This window comes from Nyctibius grandis, chromosome 6, assembly GCF_013368605.1.
Source record: "Nyctibius grandis isolate bNycGra1 chromosome 6, bNycGra1.pri, whole genome shotgun sequence".
Classification (NCBI taxonomy): domain Eukaryota; kingdom Metazoa; phylum Chordata; class Aves; order Nyctibiiformes; family Nyctibiidae; genus Nyctibius; species Nyctibius grandis.
In genome coordinates, this window is record NC_090663.1 from 12,254,275 (window position 1) to 12,277,633 (window position 23,359).

The window sequence follows — 23,359 nt, forward strand, 5'->3', positions numbered from 1 at the left end:
GTGCTGGCCAATACCAGAAGTTAAAACTATTTGATCCACTTGACCTGTTTTGTCCCAGATGTTATTTATAGGTCTTAGAGAAGATGGTTTTATTGCAGTGATGTATCTGATGGCCTTTAAAATGCTCTACCTTTTGTTTTCCCTTGCAGTTTCACAACCGCAGGCTGTACATAGCCAACTGGAGAAACCATCAAGTACTGCAATTCTCTGCAATAACTGTGGAAACCCATGCAAAGGAGAAGTTTTGAGAGTTCAGAACAAATATTTCCATATTAAGTGCTTTGTTTGCAAAGGTAAGTGTTTGTGACAGCTGTACCTATGAGTAGGGCATTAGCACTGGGCATGTGACTTTCACAGTCCTGGAAACTTCACAAACATTTTTCAATGCAATCCATGCCTGAAAGGATTTACTGTGAACTCTATGACTTCTTGCTGTAGGACTGTAAACATCCTAAATCCTAGAAGTGGAGTATGCTTTGAATGGATATAAACCCATGGAGTTTACTATAGAGCTGGGCCTGAAAAAGAATAGGTTGGGAGAACTGGTAGCGAAAACACAGTGCAGCGTTAGGAGAGAATTAACACTTAAAAAGAAACTCAGAGGGTATCCCTCTCCCAGCTTTCTAATGCATGCCATGGGATGGGCCGTGGCCAAGTCTGTTCAGACTTTCTTGTGTTGGACTGTGATGTTTGAATCCCAGTGTGACTGTCTGTGCTTTTCCATTTTTTGCGGGGAACTACTTGGCTTGCTCCAGGTTGGTGCCTGATGATCTAATATTGAAGCATTATGAATGGCAGAAGGATGGTCAAGGAAACGGGGAGTTAACTGGTACAACACCCATTCTGTAGATACTTGGTTGTTTGAAAGATTATCTGGAAGTTGCAAAGATCTAATTTGTTTTGAATGTACGAATGAGTAAATGTTAACTGATGTTTACTGGACACCCTTATTAATCCCTGTAGCACTGCCTAGAAACATGAGCATGGCTCTGGTCCCAGCTGTGTTAATGTGACTATTTCCATTTCTATTTAGAGGAAACTATCAGAAAGGTAACTGTCGTTATCTGTCAGCTACACTGAAATTTTTATATGTCTCATGGGATTAAGTATATAGTGTTCAATACCTGAGTCAGTCTTTAATGAGTTAGATAGGATTAAATGTTCAGCTCAATAATTGTGTTCTTTGCAAAATACACAGCAAGAAAAATAAGGATCGTGCACTATCGTAAATAGCAAAAATATTTTGGTCACCTATTCAGAACCAGAATGGTATTTAAAGCAGAACACAGCCCTTACATATGTATTTAAACTCTTTTAAAGCCACCTGTTCTTATGGCAAATTTTATTATCAAATTAGTTTTTCAGACCTAACTCAGGAAGAGAGCATCTAATTTGTTATTCAGGAGTCTTGTCTCCTGCATGAAGTCTCAGTAACATACTGATATGTGCTCCATGTAATTATCTGGATGAAATCCAAGCCCCCTTTTATAGAGATCTGCTATGAGAAAACATTGAGAAGTCCTATAGAAGGAACAAGACACATTATACATCCACATTTTCATTTCATAGGGAGTCTCCTTTTAGAGGTTGCCAGGTCACCTGCAAGTGTAGCAAGAGGATTCTGAAACTATTCACTGATCCCAAACTTAGGCAGTGCGGAGGCTTTTTTTTCCCACACCCATCCAGAAGATGATGATGAATGTGCTATAGAAGCTGTATTACCCCTACCTGTCTGTAAGAGATAAGGAGTTTGTTCGCTTCAGGCAGATCTTGGATTAAATGGGAAAAAAAAATAATCACTGTGTTAACAAGGAAAAAGCAGGGTAGCATCTGTCAGCCACCCGTCAGACTCTCAACTGGCACAGGAGATAGTGTCAGAGATGAGTGGTTGAACTGCTTCTTGGTGTCAGGGCTCTTGGAGTATTTCTATGCTTCCTTACTAATCATTTTGCTGAGTGCTGAGTTTGCACACATGATTGGCTTCTTTTTCTCGTTATTTAAATACCATAATTCCTTTTATCACTTTTCAAGGGTTGCCATAAATTTGCTGGCTTCCTTCTGGTATCTGTTTTTGTTTTGTTTCTGGGTTTTATTTGTTACTTAAGAAGCATGAGTCGCTTTCTAGCGTGGATTTATCACATTGTTACATGAGAAGAGCTTAGGAACAGAACAGATCACGGAACATACATTTCACTAGCTAACATAAAGGGAAGAAAAAATCAGGTTAGGCAAATGTGATTTGAGTTTTTAATCATGTGATCAAATCAATGAATGAAAAAATATAGTTAATGTGTTAGGATTTAGCAATAAAATGGTATTCAGTTCTCCTGGTCGGTTGGCCACTTACCTCCTTTCAGCCTTCAAGGAGAGGTTTGTGCCGCAACCCCTTTTCTGAACCCCTTTTCTTGTCATGCTGCTGAACTGTTGTGCCTGGGCAGGAAATATATTTACTTTACAGTTGACTCCTCCCTGCAGTGCATTTATTTTGATGGCGCTCAGCGATGCAGTTTGCCCCCTCTCACTTCATCTGCCAAAGATAGCACCTTGAAAGAGCCAGTGTGTCCAGCGTCCAGCACAGCCGCAGGACAGTCCCAGGACAGATAATCCCACGGGTGGGCTGGCTGCATTGCCCTGCCGAGCTGCCTGCTGCCTGCCTGCTTAGGTTGGCTGCCTCTGTATTAAACCACCTCATAACCTTCATCAGAAAAACCTTAGATACTTGTAAGACTGCAGAAAATTATGTTCCTTCTCGCAGTATTTACAGATGTACAATGATGGAGGCCACAAACTGACAAAGAGCCCATGAAGAAGAATTACAAATGGCCATGTCTTGAGAGGGTGTCTAGAGGTAGTTGAGGTCTGTTTGAATGACTTGATCAGTGACAGCTGATATTACACTGGAAGAAGTCACGCTTGCCTTTTGAATATGTGTGAAATGTGAACGATTTCTTTGATAGTGTTGGATAAATTACAAGGTTTCAGAGGGGCAGAGACATTTAATTGTTTCTTTTTTTTTTAGGGTAGAAAGGTAATTTTGTATATTGCCACACTGCCATCTGATTATTTCTATGGGGACTGTGAGTTTCAGAATGGTAACAGCAAGTATGTAGGTGACTTTTGTATTTAAATTAAATTATATAACCAAGGAAGGTTAGTATAAAGTCAGTCATTCCCATCCAGGTCTTCTTACATTCCTCAGATAATGATTCTAAACAATTCTAAGAAAATTTTTAAAAATTGAATAATTGTTCTTGTTATTCAATATTGAGATACACATCCAGATTAAAAATCTTAATAGCGATACTGTGAACATCTGCTAGTTTCGCTCACTATCAAAGTTTAATAGGACTTATGGAGGTAAATAGGCATTATAAATAAGGCTTTTACAATAATTTGTATATATTATTTCTTGTTAAAGTGCACATCTAATCTGCTAGTAAAAGGCTATAGGGAACATGCCATCTAGTCTCACTTCAAATTTTTACTCAATCTTTACTTTAAAATATCTCCCATGTTAATTGAGTTTAATAAAAATGCAGCTATAATAGAAGTAGATGCCTTTGAAATAATAAGGCAAACATTTTATTCATTAGACTTCAAGGGCTTTGATTCCCATGTTTGCAAATTCTCTTATTATTTCTTACTGCTGTAATGAAAGCACCAAGGAAAATGACAAAAGGTGATAAAATATTGATGACTCAGACTATCAAATGAAAAAAAACTGTGTTGTCTAGTTCATTCTGAGGGTGTCTGTCAGGTCAGGACTGCTTCTCATACAGCGTATGGTATTAGGCAAATACTTACTTGGAGCTTGATTACAACAGCGTAATTTAGTGAGCCAGCAGAGACATAGACTAATGCAGAATTGTAGATAGGAGAGATGTAGGTGCTGTGGTTATGTTATCCTGGGTAGCCTCTTTGATCTTTCATAAAGATAGAAATTACCGTGTGTTAGGCGTGTTTGTCAAGTATTTCTTTTTCTGAGATGTGATAATATCCTGACATTTTCAAAGTAGCAGTAACTGATGTCAAATACAGTATTTAGGAAATATTGGAAGTGTGAATCAAAGCCCAATGTTTCTGGGTCTGGATAATTTGGTAGTAGCTTTATATAAAATCAGAAAACATACTTACAGTATTTTACATAGCCACTCTAGCAGACCAAATAATGGACAGTCCGTAATGTGTTTGTGAATCTATTTGCATGCAAAAATCCTGCAGCCTCCACCCTAGTTAAGTGAGAAAATCCATGCAATCTTGCAAAAAGCTGTTCTTTGTACCAGATTACTCATATGTGAGATGAACTGTAACTTATATCTTTGTCCTTTACTGGTTTGGTCTTGATGAAATGAAGTAAGCTTGCAATCCGAGCCACAGATGTAAAAACATGACCATTGTACTATAGCAGCTTCACTATGTATGTGTCGGTCTTGTTTTGCCCCTAATCAAAATTCCCTGGATTGCTGCCTTGCTATGGATGCAGCACATGCAGTCTTCCATGCTGGCACGACTGGCAGTTTCAAGTATACTTTTCTCCCCATGAATTTTCATCTGTTTGTTTAATTAACCTGTTAGAACATATATCACAGCAGAGTTGGGTGTGTGGTTCTGTGGGTCAATGTTTGAGTTTTGTGGCACTACAGTTTCCTGGGAATTGTGCAAGAGCCCTGGGCTGGATACGTCACTTTTAGACCATTTTTTCATTAGAACATACAACACAACCCAGAATTATCTCATTTATCATGAAGCCATGTTAATGGGAAGGGCTGAGACAATATTTGGTGAAAAGGTTAAAAATGTGAAGTAACTTGGTAATTGGAATGATTTGTTTGTTAGATCAAATGTTATCTACTAGGATATAAATAAATAAGTTAAAAGCTACGCTGAGTAATCTGAGGGATTCGCGTTTGGACATAGCTACAGGGTTTCGCATTTCGGAATCGGGGTCATTTACGGGAAGCTCACTAGTAAGATTTCTGAGTCCCAGCTTTTGGCAAAGCAGTGGCAGTTAATGGCATGCGTGGTATCTTAGGCACCAGGGATGCAGTGTAGGGGCTCTGGTTCATCAGGCGCTCTCAGCAACGTGGCCATCGCTTCCCTTGTACTTCAGGAATTTGCAATCCCAGATCATATTAACTCAATATAGTAGGAAAAGCTACGCTTTCGACGCGATACTCTTGGAGTCTGGCTTGGACAGTATGGTGGGTTTAGGGCTGACTTATCAATGTCACATTAGTTTAAAACTTTTATCTCACTGAAATAGTGATAATGATGATAATGATAGTAATAATAATGACAATAGTCACTTTTGCCTGTACAAAAGTGCTTTAATGCAGTGGCCATTGGTTCCGCCTTGTGGGTTTGAGATTTTTAAACTTAAAGTTTAAAAATAATTAGCCACTAACTTTCTAAAAGCAACTCAATAATTAAAGCATGAAAAAAAAATTGGTCGGTTAGTGAACTCTCACAATCACAAAGTAGTTGTTATTTTTTCTTTAGTTTTAATCACATTCTTGCTGTAACCTTTCTTTGTATTCATAAAGAACTTTCTGCAACCCCTTATGTCTTGGTCATATACCTGTCACATCAGCACTCTAATGAAAGCTTTGTTTCATGGCATATATTTCATCCTGAGTCTGATGAATTTTTTCAGAAGTATCTTTCAAGAATTTATACACTGGTAAAGTGTGGTGAAAGGGACAGGGGTGGAATCACAGTTACGAGTACTGATAAAGGAATATCCTCCTAACATTTCAATAAAGATTATCTAACTGTCCACTACAGGAAGCCAAGCTTCTTTTATTTCTGGTTTCCAACTTGATTTATCTCATTTAAAGACACAAAGTTTCTGGGGTTTTAGGTTTTTAGGGCATGGTAAAGCTATACATGCTTACTCCAGTCTTTATACCCAGGATATTACATAATACCCCTGCTTTCCTTTCTTGCTGATAGATAAATACAGTTTTCTTTAGTCTTTTCATTGCCTCACTTTTCTCCTTTATATCCTACGAGTCCAATGACTGAGAAGTTATGCAGAAAGTTAAGTGCTCATTACATGGATAGAATTTTCAAAGAAGTAATTGCTGAAACTTCTGTGGGATGATCCAAACTACAGATACAGCCCCGTACAGAAGATGTTTCCATTGTGGAGGACTGGTTCCTTACTGGGAAGAGCTACCTGGGAGAGGTGCTTAACTCTGCTGGGAACGGTGAGGTAGATTTAGACAGACACCAAACAAATGGAGAGTAGTAAAACTCATCCTGGTTGAAATCAAAGTAGAACCGGGACAAAACTGAATGCATTTGAAAATTATGCCTGATGTTCATTGGATAAAGTTTTGGATGGTAAAAGCTTTACAGGCAGTAAAGATACTATTCAAATAAAGCAGTTTTGAGCATATATAATTTCAGCCCACTTAGATAATGCCATGCCCATGAAGAGCCTGTAATTCTTTTGAATTACTCAAGTTCTCTTCATAAGGTAAAGTTTTTCCCCGCGCAAAAAATGTCAGTGCAAGGATGCCTTTATGGAGGGAGGCTTTGTGTCTGTATCATACTATTTCACGTGGGGATACAGCAGGGATACAGCCAGCACGCTGGAGTAGTTACTGGGCGTTTCGATGTACTAAGGTGATATGAAGCCTGCATGGAGACCTAGAGAGAGTTGTTGCATAAAATTCATCACTGCCACAGTGGTGTTATTCCACCTCCCGCTTTCTGCGACTCATTAACATGAGACCATCTGCCATATCTGTGCATAGTCAGAGCAAGCACTTAATTTGCAAACCTGTAACTGGAACCCAAAGCATCATTATGAAAAATCAGAAAATATTTAATGTTTTGCTTTACATGTTTAAAAAAAAAAACCCAACTGTTTTAATTAGTCTGGCAAATGACAGCAGTATTTTATCATAAACACTTAAGATGCTATTAGGTTGAAAATGGATTAAAGCACATTACTCAGTTTCTTAAATCTCTTTAGCGTGCTTGTAAATTACAAATAACCAGACTGATTCCTTAAAATAATCAATATAAACCAGACAATTTTTCCAGTTTTCAAGGAGATTGTTTCAGTAGCTTGGAACAGCCACGTACATAGTGCTGTGAGGATCTCTCTCTCGCCCTTAACGCTACAGGAGAGCTTTTACAGGGCAGTAACACTGTCTTTAAGCTACTGGGAAATTCTGCTTTCCAGAAGGGAAATGGAAAATGGAAATGCATTTTTTAATGCCAGAATTACTAGATATGTAGTTCACATAAATTATAGGAGTCAAGTTACAGGACTCAAGTGCACAAGAAACTCCCCAAACTCTCCTTCATTTTAATTAGTACACCTGAGTCGTTAATGTGTTGTCAGTCTCATAAGAACATTCTGAATCTCTTAAGGGTTTTCCTGCACTGAAGTGTGTACCTCACAAATGAATTTACGGGTATCATGGCCAGTCTGGCCTGAGAGCCTGTGTAGGTGTGCTGTACGCTGTGTCCTTTATACCTTATCAATGCTGCATATCCATGGTGAAGTGTTGTAAGATGGATAAGATATAGAATCATAGAATAGAATCATAGAATGGTTTGGGTTGGAAGGGACCTTAAAGATCATCTAGTTCCAACCCCCCTGCCATAGGCAGGGACACCTTACCTCTAGACCAGGTTGCTCAAAGCCACATCCAGCCTGGCCTTGAACACTGCCAGGGAGGGTGCAGCCACAACTTCTCTGGGCAACCTGTTCCAGTGTCTCCCTACCCTCACAGTAAAGAATGTCTTCCTAATATCTAATCTAAATCTACCCTCTTTCAGTTTAAAACCATTTCCCCTTGTCCTGTCACTACTTGCCCTTGTAAAAAGCTCCTCTCCCGCTTTCCTGTAGGTCCCCTTCAGGTACTGGAAGGCGACTATGAGGTCTCCCTGGAGCCTTCTATAGCCCACGGTTCTTTCTGTCTTACCCACTCCAGAAAGATGTTCTGGTCTTCCTCTAGCAGAACTGACTGCCTTCCTGCAGTTCCTGCTTGGGAGATGGGGAAGGGGCCAGCAGGTCTGCCCCAGGCTTTTCTGGTGCTTCATACTCCTATTTTTGTTTACCCCAGCCTGTAACAAAATGAAGTGAGATTCCAGACATTGAGATTATAGCTGGTATTTCAGATGTTATAGCTAAAATGCTGCTGGTGACTGACCGGTTTGAGTATTCTTGATTTCATGGACCTCTGCTTGGAAAGATTTATATATGATCTTTCCTGCCTAGGAAGAGCAACTGGATTATATGGATTATATACCATTGCAAGATTCCTTCTGTCTCGCTGCTGCCTTACCTATAGACAGAAGTTTCAGTTGTGAATTGACCAAGAAGGGTGAATGAGACAATATTCCCATGCAGACTTTGCATGGCCAGCAAACTTCCAGCTGGGGAAGTGCGGGAAGCCTATTATGCCAGAGCAAGTGTGGGAAGCCTATTATGCCACAGCAAGAGCCAAAAGGAACAGCTGAAGCTACTTGCTGCTCTTGCTGACTCAGGTGAAGCCACACCCAGCAATCAAGAGAGAAAACATCTCCAGGCTCAAGGAGACGAGGTCTGCTAACAGTTCCAGAGCAGAGCAGCAGCAACAGCATTATTCGCGGCTACTGCGGCGAAGTAACAACTCCACAACGTTCCTCAGAACAAGGAGGCGTAGATTGTGAAGACCAGTCAGTGCCTGAGCTCCAGGCCGCCCGCTTCAACAGCGGAAAGAAGTCCGCAACAGGGAAGACTTCCCCAAAACCTTCACAAAAAGCTTACATGGACTCATCTGCACCAGAGTGTGCAATAGAAAGAGTATCACAGTCACAGTTATCTTCTGGAAAGGGGCTTAGACTGCTTCAAATTAATTGCAGGTCAATTTGAAGTTAAGTCAAAACTGTAGTGGTGGAAGTTTGCCAGATGGTTGCTATTGCTTGTCACAGGCACAGTGGCTGGGAGGAATGTTCCAGATATAATTGTGGGCTTCTGGAGAATGGGCTTCCAGACTGCATCAGTAGTGTACGAAGACATGCAATTTAGCTGCCGAAAGAGAATTGTCACCAGCATTCTACATGTCATGGGATCTTAGCCACTGGGATCCATCTCAGGGATGGAGAAAAATACTAGAAGTGGACATAAAGCCACAGTGTTGGGGAAGAAAACTTTTATTTAGGCCTGGGCAAGGAGAGGTTTCTTTTTTCCTTGTTTTGTCTCCAACAACATTATGAATAGGTCTTTGTTCCTTCTTTTATTTTCAGGGACTCTGCCCCTCCTGTGTTGGTTTCATGCCTGGTTCCTTACATCAGATAATAAATGGAAGAAAAAAAATTAGACTTCATACGTGCAGTTGCAGGTCAATAAGCAAAAGGCTTGATTGTCTGGCACGCTGAAAGCAAAATGGCACTGTTTGGATGACAAGAAGACCAGTGCATTTTACTATTATAGGCTCCTGTAGTGTACAACAGTACAGAAAGTGTAGCATCCTCCGAGCCTCTCGGGACACAGCTGATTTTCAGGCCCAGCACACAGCCAAAAAATTAATCTACTTTCAGTAGGCTCACTCGCCAGCAAGGAAAATAGGGATGCATTTTATATTCGTACAGTGCAAATGGAATACTGATGACATGCAATAGCAGGCTAGCAACATGCTTAAAGTGCACTAATTAATTGCTATTGCTGCTATTTATTTTTCTAGGCTGTAGGCAATAAAGAATTATGGAGTTAGATTGACTGTGATATCACACAGCATAAATGACAGTGCTCCAGGTGCTGTTACAGACACTGGGCTGGGGAAAAAAGTAGCCTGTTTCTAAGCAAGTAGAGGAACAGAGGAACCCCTCAGATCTATGTTAGGTATTTTGGTGTCAGGTAACTGCAAACCATCTTAGTGGAATTAACTGAGTTGTCAGAGAAGCCATCCTGAGGTCCCCTCCTCAGAAATGGTGTGGATATCTTCCATCTCAAGTCCCATAGCATGTCCAGGTTCTGGCTTGCTGCCAAATACCATAAGAGGAGACAAACTGCCCACTGTAGGAGAAGATCAGGTTCGAGACCATCTAAGGAACCTGAATGTGCACAAGTCCATGGGACCTGATGAGGTGCACCCATGGGTCCTGAGGGAACTGGCGGATGAAGTTGCTAAGCCACTATCCATCATTTTTGAGAAGTTGTGGCAGTCTGGGGAAGTTCCTGCTGACTGGAAAAGGGGAAACATAACCCCCATCTTCAAGAAGGTGAAAAGGAAGATCTGGGGAACTACAGGCCAGTCAGTCTCACCTCTGTGCCTGGCAAGATCATGGAGCAGATCCTCTTGGAAAATATACTGAGGCACATGGAAATCAAGGAGGTGATTGGTGACAGCCAACATGGCTTCACCAAGGGCAAATCATGTCTGACAAATTTGGTGGCCTTCTATGACGGGGTTACAGCACTGGTGGATGGGGAGGAGCAACTGATGTCATCTACCTGGACTTGTGCAAAGCATTTGACGCTGTCCCGCACGACATCCTTGTCTCTAAATTGGAGAGACATGGACTTGATGGATGGACCACTCAGTGGATAAAGAATTGGCTGGATGGTCGCACTCAAAGAGTTACGGTCAATGGCTCAATGTCAAGGTGGACACCAGTGACGAGTGGCGTTCCTCGGGGGTCGGTATTGGGACCGGTCCTGTTTAACATCTTTGTTGGCGACATGGACAGTGGGATTGAGTGCACCCTCAGCAAGTTTGCCAACGACACCAAGCTGTGCGGTGTGGTCGACACGCTGGAGGGAAGGGATGCCATCCAGAGGGACCTTGACAGGCTTGAGAGCTGGGCCTGTGCAAACCGCATGAAGTTCAACAAGGCCAAATGCAAGGTCCTGCATGTGGGTCAGGGCAATCCCAAGCACAAATACGGGCTGGGTGGAGAATGGATTGAGAGCAGCCCTAAGGAGAAGGACTTGGGGGTGATGGTTGATGAGACGCTCAACATGAGCTGGCAATGTGCGCTTGCAGCCCAGAAAGCCAACTGCATTCTGGGTTGCATCAAAAGCAGCATGGCCAGCAGGTTGAGGGAGGTGATTCTGCCCCTCTACTCCGCTCTCGTGAGACCCCACCTGGAATACTGCATTCAGCTCTGGGGCCCCCAACATAAGAAGGACATGGAGCTGTTGGAGCGAGTCCAGAGGAGGGCCATGAAGATGATGAGAGGGCTGGAGCACCTCTCCTATGAAGACAGGCTGAGAAAGTTGGGGCTGTTCAGCCTGGAGAAGAGAAGGCTCCGGGGAGACCTTCTAGCAGCCTTCCAGTATCTGAAGGGGGCCTACAGGAAAGCGGGAGAGGGGCTTTTTACAAGGGCAAGTAGTGATAGGACGAAGGGGAATAGTTTTAAACTGAAAGAGGGTGGATTTAGATTAGATATTTGGAAGAAATTCTTTACTGTGAGGGTGGTGAGACACTGGAACAGGTTGTCCAGAGAAGTTGTGGCTGCCCCCTCCCTGGCAGTGTTTAAGGCCAGGCTGAATGAGGCTTTGAGCAACCTGGTCTAGAGGAAAGGTGTCCCTGCCTGTGGCAGGGGGGTTGGAACTAGATGATCTTTAAGGTCCTGTCCAACCCAAACCTATGATTCTATGATTTATTCATTGCTTAAAATTACTCCTAAAGCTCATAACTGTTCAGGATAGGGCATTGCCTTGGTATGCAGGGTAATACTAAGACAAGCAGCTGAGTTACTCAGTGTTAGTCTTTTCATTATCAAAAGTGCTATGTTTGCAGTGCTTTTCTTGTTTCACTAAGATGAACTTCAGTAATGGTTGGAAACTGTTTCTAGGTTTTAAATAACCCTACCTCCAGATACTCCTTTTGGATGACAAGTGTTGGGTAGGAGTGAATCTGTGATATAATGCTGATCTCCTATCCTAGAAGGGTAAGATCTGGTGGTTGCTTCAAATGTACTCTCTAGACTCCCTTCAGGTTTCCTTTCCCTGATTTCTTGTCTCTGCAGGTGTGCAGGATCATCTCAGCTGGCCAGTGTCTCTCTGTCCATGTAAGGAGCAAGCAAGGGGTACAGCGTCTCACCTGAGGGGTGTCTAATGGATCTATTTTCAGAGCTACTCTTCTCAGCTTTAAATTGGGACGATTTTAAAACCAGTATTTAGCTGGAATCCCTGTGTTCCTTGGCCAGCTGGATGTCAAGGATCATATCAGATGGTTCAAAGAGTGCGGAAGCACGTGAGGGTTTGTGTCTCAGGTTATGGCTGGTGGAGCATAGCTGGTGGTGGTGTGGTGTGTGAAGAGCAGGGGAGGAGGATTTGGATTTCGGAAAAGCTGTGACTTCCCCCAGCCTGCAGAGTCAGTGGGTAAGAGGGAGGGTATAACTGCAGAGACTCCCTCCTGTACCCCAGATTCACTCCTAGGCTGAATAAATATAAGGATCTTGCAGAGGGTGGCACCTCTGTGAGCTGTCTTGTACATGGTCTCTGTTATGGACATATGCCAAAATATGATGGAAAGGGCCAAAAAGCCCACCCTGCTCAGTTTTCTGTGCCAAAAAATGCATTAATGGGCTCTTTCTTAGGAGTTTTGCTTATAGCTAATCAGTTTGGCGGGAGCTCTAGAAGAACTAATGACCATTGACAAGAGTTGAGATAAAGGGGCCAAATGTGGCATCAAGGTCTGATACAAATGATTTTTTTAAACCTCTTGGAATGCTAAAACACTTGTATCACTGGTACAGATAAAAACTTGTGTGATGGCGAAGCCTGTTTGAAATCTTTTCCTCATAGCTTTTTTCTCTGAAGAAGTATTTTACAATGTGTGTAACATTTTTGCATGAAAAGCCTGTTTTTGTTTAAAGGCTGTAAAGAAAAAATATTTTTCTTTAGTATGGCACGTGTAAGATGGCTTCAGCTAAAATCTTCACAGGTTATGTTTTTAGTGACATAAAAGCAGTTGGCTTTATAAAAGAAATAGTCAAGAAAATTATAATCCTCTGCCATAAACATGTTCTTGCACTAAACTGAATCTCAATGGTCATGCTGATGTGCGTTGGGAAATTTAATAGCCTTGCTGAGCGGAAGAGGTTATCAAATCTCTGAAGAAGAATAAGCATGTCGGCCACTAGTCTCAATTAAATTTGTTATGGATCTAATTGGTTCCAAATAAATTTGTGCTATAACCTATTTATATGTCAGTTGATTTCTGCTACTGTATTACACAGAAAGCAGCACTGTCAGTGAAGAAGAAAGAGCTTCTTTCTCTATTTCTCATGCATTTTCTGCTGTAACTATAAAAGTCAAGGACAGCTGAATAAAACTGTTAGGTATCTGTTATATTGTAATGTTTGCCAAGTGCTAATTTTATGAAGGATGACAGATGCATCAGCTTAATTAAGCAGAAGCATTAAACAAAAGAACTGTATTTTTGAATGTTGATGTTTTATGGGTGGTGGCAATGGGTTTAAGGTGCCCAAACCCTATGATATTTAAAATAAAACCCAATTTTTTTCTAATTTCATCCAAGCTTGTCTCACATTTGATGCTTTTAACGGTTCTGTGATCTCTCTCATTAGCCTTTAAAAGATAGTATCTTTAAGCTAATATTTTAACCATTATCTCATAATCCTTTTTAAATATTGCTCAGACTTCATTCCAAAGCTATAGAGATTTGAGGCCTTTTTTTCCATTTTTTTATTCATTCTTACTAGGATGCTCTTCAACAACCTCTTTCCTGTGATGGTTGTAGAATCATAGAATCAGTTTTGTTGGAAAAGAACTGTAAGATCATCAAGTCCAACCGTTAACCCAGCACTGCCAAGTCCACCACTAAACCATGTCCCTAAGGACCACATCTACACATCTTTTAAATGCCTCCAGGGATGGTGACTCCACCAGTTCACTGGGCAACCTGTTCCAATGCTTGACAACCCTTTCAGTGATGAAATTTTTCCTGATATCCAATCTCAAACCTCCCCTGGCACAACTTGAGGCTGTTTCCTCTTGTCCTATCGCTTGTTACTTGTGAGAAGAGACCAACCCCCACCTCACCACAACCTCCTTTCAGGTAGTTGTAGAGAGTGATAAGGTCTCCCCTGAGCCTTCTTTTCTCCAGGCTAAACAACTCCAGTTCCCTCAGCCGCTTCTCATAAGACTTGTGCTCTAGACCCTTCACGACCTTTGTTGCCCTTCTTTGGACACACTCCAGCACCTCAACGGCTTTCTCGTAGTGAGTGTTAGAAACTATTCTGTTAATTGTGCAGCCTCCATTTATTCATGGACAGGGTTTCCTTACTTGTTCTTGTGACAACGCTCTCAATGGGTTTAAATAGCTCTTCATCTTTTCTTTAACTCACTCTGTTTAAACTTCAGATGTATGTTGAGATATTAGTTGTTTCCTAAGTATTTGTTGTTTTTTTTTTTTGTTAGGCTGAACAAGCCAAGTTCTGCTTATCTCTTAAAATAGTCTTTCATTCTTTAGGTCATCCTGATAGCTCTGCTCCTCTGTGAATCGGTCCTTTGTGAAAATAAATGAGCAAGTTATATGCTAGATTAGGGCTCACAAGGTGTATCCAACTCCCCTTCTATTGGATCCCCTCTGCACAGATAGTGCTTACAGGCTTTGGGTCGTTAGCGCACTTCGTATCCATGGGTGTGCTTTGTTGTAGCAAGAACATTATTCCTACTGGTGTTTCCCCTAGTTGTTAATCAGCTGTGCTAATGGCCTGCCTTGAGGCTGTGCTTCCCCCTTCTTCACAAACCACTGTCATCTCCCCTTGGCCAATTTCCTAATTGCAATCTTATCTTGTGAATTTTTTCTGTCCTATCTGTTATTCTAGAGCTGCAGGTAAGTGAGATTTACAGCATTTGCTTTATCTAGAAAGTCTGTATCTTGAAAAAGCTCTTTGTAGGAATAAATCATTGACTCTGTTGTGAAGCAATTATATTGGTAAGTTGCTTTTCCTTTTCATGGTCCACTTCATTTCTTTAATTTCTTATATGAATGTCACCCTAGCGAGGTGTGTAGCAAAAGCCACTAGAAGAACCCATTACTTTGGCATGCAGTTCACTTGCAGTGTATTTGTTACGACTGTCAGGTCATTATTATTGATTGGAAAGTACAGTAACAGGTATTAGAACAACTTAGGTAGAAAACAATTCTTAATCTTCATTCTGCTGTTCAAATGAACATGGCGGAATTTGTGTTCCTCCTTACTGAATTCAGCCACTCTTTGCGTACAGGGAGGCTGCAGTGATGGTAATGCAGAAAGGGGACTGATTAGAGGATGCCAAGCTCAGCTTTTGTTTTGAAGTCCAAATATCTTGTTTTTCTGTATCTCTTTGGGTCAACAGCTTCACTGCAGGTTTTCCTGAGAAGCCAGGATTAAGTGCATTAGATTAGTGCAAACTGCTTTGGAGTAATAAGCAACAAGCCATAGTAATTGTAACCTCGGTGTTAGCAGAGGGAAAGGCAAATACTTTCAGGGTGAGACAGAGTCTCATCAAACACTGGTGAGAGGGCTGTTGCCAACCCCACCTGCCCTGAACCTCACACTGAGGCCCTGCTAGCAGCAGTGAGACAGGGCCTGCCTGGCCTCTCTGACGGACCAACGTCAGCAGTAAAAACATATAGATATGCTTGCGCCTACTGCTTGTTTTAGCAGGTGAGTAGTGTCAAGGGTGCATGACAGAGCAGTGGCAGATAATTTGTGGGTACACTATCAACTCCTCATCTTCCCCTTGTTATGGAAGCCCGGCTCCAAGTCCCTCTTGGATGGCACAGACCAAAATGCGTAGGTTGGTGCCTGCCCTGTAGCTCGAAGAGGTTCTCGGTGGTTTTGTTCAGGTGCACTGCGGTAAGATGTGCTGCTGCTGGCATAAAGAAATATTCTATAGGGACGTAACCCCTCCCTGCTCACTTCAGAAACCCAGTTATGTCCTTCAACTTTTTTTCTCTTATGTTTCACTCTGCAAGTTTAAACACTGTATGATACAATTTAGAACTGCTCTAGTGCATCGTTAATATCAGCTCAGCACGCTGCTCAGCATCATCTTAAATCCATAGTTGATTTGTGCTTCTGTCACACCAGTATGTACCTAGGTGAAATATATAGACTGAAAGAAACTCATAATATTCAGCAAGCCATGCCATATTGTTGAAGAGTCTGTTCAAAAAGCATGTCCTTAGTAAAAATTAGAGCAAGGGGGAGAAAGAAAAATGTTAAAGCGAATGTGTTAAGCCTGTGAGATAAATCACATGAACAATGTATTGCAAGATAAATCATCTAATCCATAGTTGTTGTTCATGGCAAATGCAATATAACTGAAATTATCTTAGCTTATGAGAAAGATTAAATAACCCATGGTTCTTCAGTTCTTGGTCATATACTAGTACAGTTTTAGCATGATTGTTGTTTTCTGTCGCTTAGCGGTTGGGGCCATCTCCAGGGAGAAAGATCAGGATTTAAATGCCCACTCAGGGTTTAAAGAGGGCCTTGAGCCCAGGCCTCTTGTGCTGTGGTCTCTAACTACTGAGAAAGATAATAAAAAAAGGCAGGTGATTGGATGTGTTTTTGAATGAACATGACAGGATCTTAGGCATTCTAGGGGTTTCTGTGCTCTGAGGGTGTTATTTTGTGCCTTGAGCATGACTACTGGAGACTTGTTTCTCATAATTTAGATGCAAGATGACTGATTCTGGCATTGCAAACAGGCTTTGGTGTGAGTTGGGAGGCTTTACATTTGAAAACCAAAGTGCCTGTGGACTCTCAGGTACCTAAGCAGAAATCTCAGTTGTGAACTTCAGATGTTTAGGTGCCTCTACTATTTTGGGACCAAGGCACTGAGCAGCTCTGCCGTGTTTTGTACATGCAACCCAGATTTGATACACAACATTCCCACTCTTCTGTGTACTGCATGTGAGTAGTGAGACTGCTGCAGTCATCTGTTCAGCCTCGTTTGACTGTAAGCACCGTTTGCTGCTGGAAGTGCTTCTCTACAATCACATCCCAAGGAGCAGAAGTATGTAGTAACAAGTGTGATGCTGTGACTTGAAGTAGTAGTCAGCACAGCAGTAGAATCACCATTTTGAATTCCAGTTCTCCTTATAAACCAATTCAAATCTGTTTTCAAAGATATTGGTCAATATGGATGAGGATCACCTACATCTTCGTCTACTTCTGTATTACTTCAGCCAGACTGTTGTATCTCTCCTTTCCCATCTTACATGTTCTCAAAATGCCAGCCTAGCTCCATCCCTGGTGCAATGGAGAAAGGCCCTGAAAAGTCTCACCAGCCTTTGGTTAATCAACTTTAACCCTTTCTTACAGACTTAACTTAAAAAATATAAATTGACAGATAGGATTAAGAACTCTAGTTTTGCCAGGAGCAGGCGGTTCTGGACATCCCTCCAGTTCATGTGTGGTGAGGGATGTTTATCAGGTAAACGTAAGATCTGATTTAAAAAAAGGATCTTGTAAACTTGTGGAAGTTTACAGCAGTTGCCACGCACATCAGACCCCGTGTTTACAGGGAGGAGTATTTTAACCACTTTTGTGTCCAGGAGGAATATCAGACAATTGTAATCTGTCAGAGACGTTTCTTTGTAACATTGGTGCTTTAGATGTTGAAGGTTTGTATCCTTTATGCATTTACTTTAACCTATTAAATATGACGGGTGTTGTATATGCTAGCCCTGAACTCAACTCCTAAAGACTTAACTCTGTACTAGCAGCCTTTGCACTGAGGTTAGTATTTTTACATGGAATAAATCCAGACTACTGGTGAACAAAATACATTACTGATGTAATTTACTATAAAAGCAGTGTTTTTCAGATGCACAACTGTTCTATGATCATAAGCCTGTATATTAAAGTGCTTAAATACTCCACTAGGAACCATACTGATCATACTTGAAAAATCAGCATTGTTTTAGAGAGCGAATTTTCCTTTTCCAGCCTTCTGAGTCTGCCTTTTCTCTTCCTGCAGCTTGTGGATGTGACCTGGCTCAAGGAGGATTTTTTGTGAGACAGGGAGACTACATCTGTACTTTGGACTACCAGAGACTCTATGGCACACGGTGCTTCAGTTGTGATGAATTCATTGAGGGAGAAGTGGTTTCAGCACTGGGCAAAACCTATCACCCAGACTGTTTTGTGTGTGCTGTCTGCAGGTATGTTTTCTGTGTGAAGTTATATTTCATTTAAAAAATAGATTTTGAAAAGCGAATGCCAGGTGTTCAAATTTATACCCTACAAATACAAAAAAAATACTTCTGTTTTCTATTATCCACTCCTTAAAAAGTAAAAGAATTAAAAAAAAAAATGCAAATTCTGAGTGCCTTTTTTTCCACAAATTCTGAGTGCCTTGTTTTTTTCCATTTTTTTTTTCTGTTTTATTGTATCTTTTGTGTGAGGTTTTCAAAGTACTTGAGAAACTGCCACTGCCTCTACTGTCAGACCTTTTGCCCCAAATGTTGCTTTACTTCACCAGTGTCTGCTAATTTGTCTTTTGTTGACCGAAGTAACAAAGAATTCAAATGCCAGTGGCTGAGTCTTTGGCGAGCCAAGTGGATACCACATTAATAGATTTAAACCGAAGTTTCACAGTGCTGCTTCCCAGAAACTCCAATAGTCATTTAAAATAGGACAGAAAGGTCCTGGACTCACAAACACTTATGTATGTGCTGGATTTCACTGAGGATCTCAAGCGTCCATGGAGGTGACAAGCGACACAGCATGCAAGGTCTCCGCTCACCCCCAGCAGCCCAGTGTAGTTCAGTGGGACCATTTCCCACGTGGGTACGTGCAATGTTGCGACCCAGTGTTGGTGGGGATGTTTGCAGGCTCTGCACTACAAGCGATTGATGTCTGTTTGACCTGCATCTTAATCCTCTTCTGCGGAAACAGCACAAACAAACCTGTTGAAGACTTTAGGAAGAAACTCAAAGTCCACCAAATCTTCAGGAAATGGGCTTTTATAGCAGTTTGGAGCAAATGGAAATGCTGTAATAATTTCTCTGACTAAACTTGAGCTTTTAGCAGTACGAGAGAAGTAACCCCACATTCAAAGGGAAAGCACAACGGGGCGCTGATGCACCATATTGTAGATGCTATATGTGCTGGTGCAACATTCAGGTGACTGTGCGGTCCAAAACCAGCGTGTCCATGTTGCTGTGGCCGTCTGCCAGCCCAATCTGCCCAGGTTGTAGATCTGCCGAGCTCAGATGTCCTCCTGTGCTGATGCAGAAGCAGGACTTCAAATTCCAAAACAGACGTGTTTCATGGCAGGATATCAATTTAATATCTCAATTGCAGGAATAATTAAATAGCCATGTTAAGGGGCAGACTCGGAGACTGACAAGCCTTTATTATACTAAATTCTGTCTGTTCAAGTTTTACTGTGTTTAATAGGAGATTTTTTCCTTTTGGATACTTTAAACGAACATGAAGAGTAAAGATGATAAAAGAACCTAAAATCTTTTTTTTTTTTTTTTTCAAACAGGAGGAAAAATTATTTAATTGGCTAATTGTGGATCTCATGAGTTAACTGCTGGCTGCACAAGCTCTTGGCCTGCAGCCTGTCAGTATACAGCTCTTGCAGATAAGCACAGCTAATTCTTGGTACCTTTCTTCTTAGCACTAGTACCTTCTGTGAAGTGAGGTACTTCTTTGTTTAAGAGAAAAAGAAAAACAGATTGATTCCGTTTTCCTGCTAAATGCACTTGTATCCTCAACCACAACGTTAGGATTTAGCATTGAGGCATAAATTATTTACCTGTGTGTTACTGTACTTAGCAGCTTGGTACCTAACTTAGCTTTCAGTCAGGCCATTGGATATACTAACCCCCTGCTGTATTTAGTGAGTCCTTCAGCTGATAGTTTGAAGCTTGGTGGTACAATTTGTCTTGTTTCCCTGGAAATTCAGAACAATTTTCTGAACTACTAATGACTAAACTACTTATTCTTAGGTACCTAAAAATTCAGGTGAGCTGAACTGCAGTACAGTGAAAATACTCACTAGAATATGCTACAAATATCATGTGTATTGAAGACATGCTAAAGCTTTTAAAAATGAAGTTCCTGATACAATAGTATTTAATACAAAAAAAATCAGGTATGTTCCCTAACCTTCTCTATAACTAAATAGTTGGATTAAAAGCTGTTTCACTGATGTAGTTTCTAATTGCTGCTATCTAAAACTTCAGTAGAAAGACCCAGATTTGCTTCTGTTGCTTTCCCGTTGCTTTCCTTAGAAGGACACACATTCATGTTGTCTTCATCAGAGCCAACTAATGCCCTGCTGACTAGCAGGATTCAATTAGTGTCTCCCAGGGGGGTTGTAACACTGACTTGTGGTGCAGAGCAACAAAAGAATTCTGTCATCTGTTTATAGTATAAACACTGGACCAGGTCCTCAACCGCTTTAAATGAGCGTTGCTTCAATTACCCCAGTCTTTGCAAGCCAGACATAATTTATATTTTTTATGGGAAAGAGTGTCCTAGCTAAACATCAGCAGCATTTATTTTATTGAGTGATATCCTCAATAAAAATAAGGTGGGTAGACTGTAAACATATGTGGTTTAAGAAGAAAAAAGAACTTTTTTTGTTGTTTAAAAAAAAAAAGAAATATTAAAAGGCAAAAAAATAGAGCCATTTGATTTCCAACCTGGTTGATTCTATGATTCTGTGAGATACAGGATTGTAAAGCACCGTACCTTGGCATTTTCTGTGGTGGGTAGAGTCAGGAGTACCATTTGTGTCCTCCTTTCTTACACATGGGCAGAAACCTTAAATAATGGGCCAAAAGATGCTGTCTGATGCAGTTGGCTGATCACACAAACTGTATCTGGTGTTGCCTTTTACAGCTGGATTTTAAGTAAGTGCTCTGTTAGAAATCTGACTTCCAGAACCGTGTGAACTTGAGAGGTGGTGACTGCCTGACAGTGGGGCTGATCCTGCTCTAATGGAAACCAAGCAAGGCTCTTACCAACTTCAGCAGGAAAACATGGGCACTTTGCACTTGTGACAAGGGTCTCCAGAGCAGTGCAGGATCGTTAAGTGCTTTAAATGAGCACTTCTATAACCTGTGTTTCTGTAGCTCTGAAGTAACACTTAAACTGTTCCTGTGTGGAGTAGTAAAGCAGTCACAGTAGCAACTCCTTTTTTTCTTATCTTCAGAGAAGATAAGATTTGAATAGAAACTGGTGGGAAGTGTGTATTGCTTCAGAGGGTAAAATCAGTGAGAAAAGCTAATGTGCATACAGCTAGCTGGAGCAGTGGGAAAAAGCCAGTAACACAAGCCCATTCGTTTTTAGGAGCTCCTGGCTCCTTTTGAATGCCATGTGGCCCAGTGTCACAGAAAAGAGCTGTATTCCCTGGGACCCTCTGCACTGCAGTGATAAGCTGCTGCCCTCCTCTGTGAAAAACCTTGTCTGTCAGAAACCAAACTCATCCCTGGGCATGCCTTGGGACTTGGATGCTATTGCCCTGGCCTGCCACAGGTCAAAGTGTGAAAAAAATGGATTAGTATTCAGAGAAAAACTATTAAAAGTACAATAATGTTTCGTCCTATGTGATTGTTTCTCTCTGTCTTACGTTGACCAGGTGGTTCTTAAACAAATTCAGGTTGTAATTGCATGGTTGCTCTGCTGGCAGAAAGATTGAGGGTTTAGCCCCTTCTTCTTCCAGCGCTGTTTATAGTCCAGTGAAATGGTTTTTTTACTGTTGTATTTCATGATTGTAATGCCTAAAAGTAGGAATGAGTAAAATAATAATAACACAGATTAAAAAACTTTGCATATTAACTGCTTACTCTGAATTCCCGGGAAGCGGGTGAGCAATCTTTTCTTACAGTTTCATTAATTTGGAAGGGGCTGTGTCCTCCTGTGGCAGAACGTTGCCGAAGACATTTCCTCCAAAAGATTCACGTGTTTGTAAAAGTGAAATAGAAAGAGGGAGAAAATTAAGGCTATCCGTATCAGTAGAAGCTGAGTTTTATTAAAATTGTGCATGCAGCTCTTGTATGGCCATCAGAGACGGGACTGTACGGCTCCCAGGACTACCTTATGCAGGATGGGAAAGGGCAGGAAGTTGAGTCTTTCAAAAAGCAATGGGTAATCATACCTGTGATAATACATTTAAAAATGGAATTTTCAGGAGAAGTCTTAGTGTGGTAATAAGTTACATAAATGTATTAATACATCTGTGCAGACCACACATACGTAAGATGTATGGTCTGCATAAGGTTGTACTATACAAAGACTCTATATGTGATGTGTTACTGATGTGCTGTGTGTGTGTAGGGTATCAAAAAATCTGGGTTTTGGTTTTAAGGGTTAATGTAATTGTCAAAGTTGTGGGTGTTGTTTATTCACCCAGTTGGAGGAATGCATGTAATTGTTATCCCTTTAATTTCAGTATTCTTATAATTAAAGGTTGGAAAAATACAGCTTTTTGTGACATATAAATGACGAAGAGAAGGACAATTTGACTCTTACTTAGCTAGGGGGATAAATTAGCACGTTTCAGGTTAATAACCAAACAGGTACATGTTTGCTTTGCAGAATTTGGATATCCAAGTTCAGTATTTTGTCTGAATTTAGGAAGCTTTGTCTTGAAACATATTGACAGAAGTTGAATATGTGCCATGCAGAGGTGAATAATGTGTGGAGGGGCAAGTGGCAGTTACATATTCTTCAAGGAGTTTTGTGCCAGATCCCCTTGATTTGTCAGTTCTCTCAGTCCATTTGTACTTCTGTTATCTTCAAGAAGGTAATTCACCGTGGCCAGGTAGTTGAATGTAAAAATTCAGAAAACTGAAAAGTTGTATAGTCCTACATACAACGCTGCTATTTCTAGAAAGAAGCTGAGGGCTCTTGTGTATGTATGTCTTTAGAAATTAGGACAATACTGAAAATTAGAAGATAAAATTCGGTTTGTTCTGGAACATAGCAATTGTGTCAGACTTTTCAAATATGCTAAACCCTACATTTTTAGTGCTACTGAATTTTGAAAGAGTTTAGTTCCCACTTAAGCAGTACTGGATACTTAAAAGCATCTCATGAAGCGGACTTCATCTGTATGTAGAGGCCAACATTTTGAAATCAGACTGGGTATTCTTCCTGGCATTTTCATTCTAAACCAAATATATTTATCAATATGTGGTGCTTCCTGAACAAAGGAGTCTTGCTATCCTGCTATGCGGTTTACGCATGGAGCGTACCTATAGCCCTAGAGTCATGTAAGAGGGAGGGGACCTGTGGAGGTCCTGTGGTCCAGCCCCTGGGCTCAAGGCAAGTCCAGTTCAAGCGGGCTGCTGAGGGCATCGTCCGGTCACATTTTAAGTACCTCCAAGGATGGAGATCCCACAGACTCTCTGGACAGCCTGTTCCA

General features: G+C 41.1%; 1 protein-coding gene across 5 annotated transcripts in view; it reads left to right on the forward strand.

The window, feature by feature from the left end:
* Window positions 1-23,359, forward strand: part of ABLIM2 (actin binding LIM protein family member 2) — a 150,131-nt gene that overhangs the window by 39,209 nt on the left and 87,563 nt on the right. For all 5 annotated transcript variants that reach the window (XM_068403068.1, XM_068403067.1, XM_068403069.1 and 2 more), the window contains exons 2-3: window positions 150-293; window positions 17,954-18,137. In XM_068403068.1, coding sequence (XP_068259169.1) covers window positions 150-293; window positions 17,954-18,137 — 328 coding nt within the window. The remainder of the gene's footprint in view (window positions 1-149; window positions 294-17,953; window positions 18,138-23,359) is intronic.